Source organism: Salmo trutta, chromosome 31 (assembly GCF_901001165.1).
Source record: "Salmo trutta chromosome 31, fSalTru1.1, whole genome shotgun sequence".
NCBI classification, from domain to species: domain Eukaryota; kingdom Metazoa; phylum Chordata; class Actinopteri; order Salmoniformes; family Salmonidae; genus Salmo; species Salmo trutta.
This window is the reverse complement of record NC_042987.1, coordinates 30,012,493-30,016,469: the sequence shown is the minus strand read 5'-3', so window position 1 is coordinate 30,016,469 and position 3,977 is coordinate 30,012,493. Positions and strand designations below refer to the sequence as shown.

The 3,977-nt window shown below is 43.2% G+C and overlaps 1 protein-coding gene across 1 annotated transcript; it reads right to left on the bottom strand.

Moving 5' to 3' along the window:
- Window positions 1-711: 711 nt before the first annotated feature.
- On the bottom strand, window positions 712-3,251 carry LOC115169911 (actin-related protein 2/3 complex subunit 5). The gene is made up of 4 exons (XM_029726028.1): window positions 2,963-3,251; window positions 2,371-2,443; window positions 2,048-2,224; window positions 712-1,829 (listed from the first exon to the last, which is right to left on the bottom strand). The coding sequence occupies exons 1-4, from the start codon at window positions 3,100-3,102 to the stop codon at window positions 1,767-1,769; spliced, it is 453 nt and encodes a 150-aa protein (XP_029581888.1). The 5' UTR covers window positions 3,103-3,251; the 3' UTR covers window positions 712-1,766.
- Between the last annotated feature and the right edge of the window lie 726 nt (window positions 3,252-3,977).

Sequence of the window (3,977 nt, the reverse complement as noted above, 5' to 3'; positions counted from 1 at the left end):
ACTAGTACTCAGACTAGATTAAAGGTGATCAAATACAAAAAAAAGATTGAAGAGACCCAAAGGCCAACTCTCCATCCTATCGCTGTTTCATCATGATACAGAGTGTGAGGAGTTGATCAGCTGGTGACTGTAGCAGGATCCCACTAAGAGGCCATATTCTGGAACAGATCCTCCTCCATGACTGGATGGCTGAGGGAGAAGTGACCCAGGGGGAGGAGTGACCCAGGGAGAGAGGTGACCCAGGGGGAGGGGTGGCCCAGGGGGAGGGGTGACCCAGGGGGAGGGGTGGCCCAGGGGGAGAGGTGACCCAGGGGGAGAGGTGACCCAGGGGGAGAGGTGACCCAGGGGGAGAGGTGACCCAGGGGGAGAGGTGACCCAGGTAGAGAGGTGATCCAGGGGGAGAGGTGACCCAGGTGGAGAGATGATCCAGGGGGAGAGGTGACCCAGGTGGAGAGGTGATCCAGGGGGAGGGGTGGCCCAGGGGGAGGGGTGATGACAAGCTTCAGGAGAGTGGGAGACCTACCACCTGAGGTGGCTCGCAAGATACAAATATGACAACAAAGATCATCGAAGAATTGAAAAAATAACCAGCATCTGAATAAAGAATTCCAAGAAAGAATACAAAACACATACTCTGAGTGGAATGTAGTTTTTGCAGTCATCTTTGAAATATAAGATATTTTAAAATGTCAGAAAAAGAAAAAAAGCTCATTAGGTGGATGTTTGTTTATTATGTCCAGAAAATTAATATACAGTATATCAAAAAGAATATCCCAATAAGGCATTTGGTCATTTGATCAGAAGGTTTAAAGTAACACATATTATTTCCTCAATACATCTACAAATGGATTTGTCAAGAGATTATATTTTTCTATACTTGTTGTAAATACGTTATAAAAGAAGATGCCCTCTGAGATGTGTCCAGGAACATGTGATGACATCACTACATTCCAAAGGACTTGTTCCTAGCTTGGTCCCAGATCTGTTAGTGCTGTATATTAATGCCCATTGGAGTTGGCTAAATAGGACAAATAGATCTGGGACACAGGAGGTTGGTGGCACCTTAATTGGGGAGGACAGGCTCGTGGTAGTGGCAGAGTTAGTGGAATGGTATCAAATACATCAAACACATGGTTTGATGCCATTCTATTTGATCCGTTCCAGCCATTATTGTGAGTCGTCCTCCCATCAGCAGCCTCCACTGACCTGGGACCAGGTTAACTAGGTCAAGCATAATCACACACAAACTGCTCTGCATTAGAGGGAATGAAATCTGACCGTATGGTGCCATCTACCCACCATGATAGCACAAAATCTATCTCTGAAAATGGCATATTATTACATGTCATCCTTATGACATGAAGATGATTTAAATCTTATGATATAAGTATCTCATCTTCTTTCACAACAAAAGCACAAAATGTTTGACAAACATTGGATTCTGATCAAATATCATAAAGCATTTTAGGACTGAGAAGGGGCCATTTGAAACAGGTCGTCTGGTGTCTGCGAGCTTCCTTCAAGCATAGAAAGGAAACCAGTTCTGGGCCCGTAATTATATAGCGTTTCAGAGTAGGAGTGCTGATCTAGGATCAGGTCAACCCTGTCCATGTAATCTTATTCATTATTATATAAAAAGCTAAACTGATCCTAGATAGGAACTTCTACTCTGAGATGCTTTATGAGTACAGGCCCAGGGGGTTATAGTGCCAGCACATCCCCTAAGAGAGTGGTCTCAGTGGCAGTCAGTCAGGTCCAGTGCAGCTCTACACAGTTTTCCTGGCTGTCAGCACTCTCACGATGGAACCCACTCCTCCAGCAGAGAGAGCCTAGAACCCCACACAGTATGAACACAGTGAATGCAAATAACAACAATATAACAGGAATATTGAAATAACAGTTAATAAAGCAATCTAACAGTAAAGAGTACTTCAGTGAGCACTTCTTAATAAAAATGTATGCAAAGGCTTCATCAGTGTGTGCATTTCACACACCCCTACTACCTTGTAAGTGCTTCCAGCCATACACCAGTAAGGTTAAGTCTTACCTTTTCGTGCCACTGCAGCAGGGTAGCACTGCTGTTTTCAGAAGGCTTCTCAAAGCCCTTGTAGATGTACTTCATTAGCAGGTCAACACCGTTCTTATCCAGAGACTGTACAGCCTTCTCAATGTCACTGCTCTTGAAGGCACTCAGTACTTTAAGCATCAGGGCTTCAGCACGATCCTAATCACACACACACGCACAGTGAAGGAAGTACACGCTTTTACATGCCTCAAGCTCAAAGTGTATTTTGAGGAACAAGCTAGTTTTGTTTCACATGGGACTGTTAATGCTCAACATGGTTCTATTGTGTTGTAATGAAGGCTGACCTTAACATTTTGGTTTTTGGTGTTGATGGGGGGATTCTTCAGTACAGCCTGCAAAGCTTCCATCAGGTTCCCTGTGCATCAGTGTTAAGGAAAAGACAGACAGACAAACTATACAAAAGTTTTATACTAATGAGAGAGCGCCACAGTAATTCTTGATTCACCTCTCTTCAAAAATGTTTTAGAATCTCAATGACTGACTGAATGATTGACTGGTGGAATTCACTTCCTACCCTCCTTCAACTTGTCTGAACCTGCTTTGAAACAAATGAATGTCTTCAGGTCATAAACACAATATTAGGCCTACTACTACCACCACCACCATCACCAAACCTTTACTGAATAAAACACTAAATCTGACTGCAGAACGTATTCTCGTTACATGAAAAAGGAAGATCGTTGGATCAATGACATGAGAGCACCACGCCCTGACTTGGTGACAGGCGCACAAGCATCGACTTTATCTGCAACATAGTAGCATCATGACTTGTCAGATAGTCTGAATTGCAACATTATAGCAAAACTGTGTCGGCTTCACGTCACTCCATTAAATGTAACAGTGCACTTAGTAAATCAAAGCAGTGTAAAAGGATATTGTCTGATCAGCGAATCCACTTCTGCTTCATCTGGACCGACCTGACTCTCTCCATTATCCTCATCGTCCACAAATTTGTTCTCGTCGTACTCGTCAACGTCCACCTTCCTGAATTGGTTCGAATCATTATTCTTCGACATTTTGAAGAGATATTTTGTTGTTTAAAGAAGAATTCGGAAGAATACTGCAAGATGTCTGTGCTGCTTTACAATTTAAACATTTCTGCTTTCATTTCCTGTCTCGAGCTGACAGCTTCACTTCCGTATAGAGGGCGCTCTCTAGTGGTTGATGTGTGCTAGGCATATACCGTCTATGGTGATATGTCTAGATGGGCCAGTACTCATACATAACAGTAGATGGTGGTATAGGTTGAGAAAAAGCTAACTCTCTCCACGACCAAAGAAGGTAAACTGTGGCAAAGCTTTGAGAGGATCTCAATTGGATTCCCTTGACTGAGTTTTGAGAAGGAAGCAAGGTGAGAAGACGCGAGGAATCAAGGAAATACAATTGAGATTCTCCAGTTGTCAATGAAACTCAGACTCTATGTGTGTTTGGGTTTTACTATCCTTGAGGGGATCAGAAGTGCTCACGAAGATAATAAAACAAGGAAAATTCGGACAAGTCGGGACATTTCGCTAGTACCCACAAGGAAAATGCTATTTTAGGCTCAGGTGTTAGGTTTGCAATTAGGGTTAGAATTAGTGTTAGGGTTACGGGTCAGGAGTTAGGTTTAGGGATAGGGGTTAAGGTTAGGTTTAGGGAAAATAGGATTTTGAATGGGAATCAATTGTTTGGTCCCCACAAGGATAGTAAAACAAACGTGTGCATGGAAACACATGTCCTCAAAGATGGACGGCAGGTGGGAGGAGGGGAGATCAGGTGGGACTATTCCAGCCAATGAGAGGGCAGATACGTGTGCGAACAACAGGAAGACGAAGTAGTTTTTCTCAAAGTTGCCTGAATGTAACGTGCATCCACTTAAATCAGTACATTTGTAACATCCTAAACATTACGA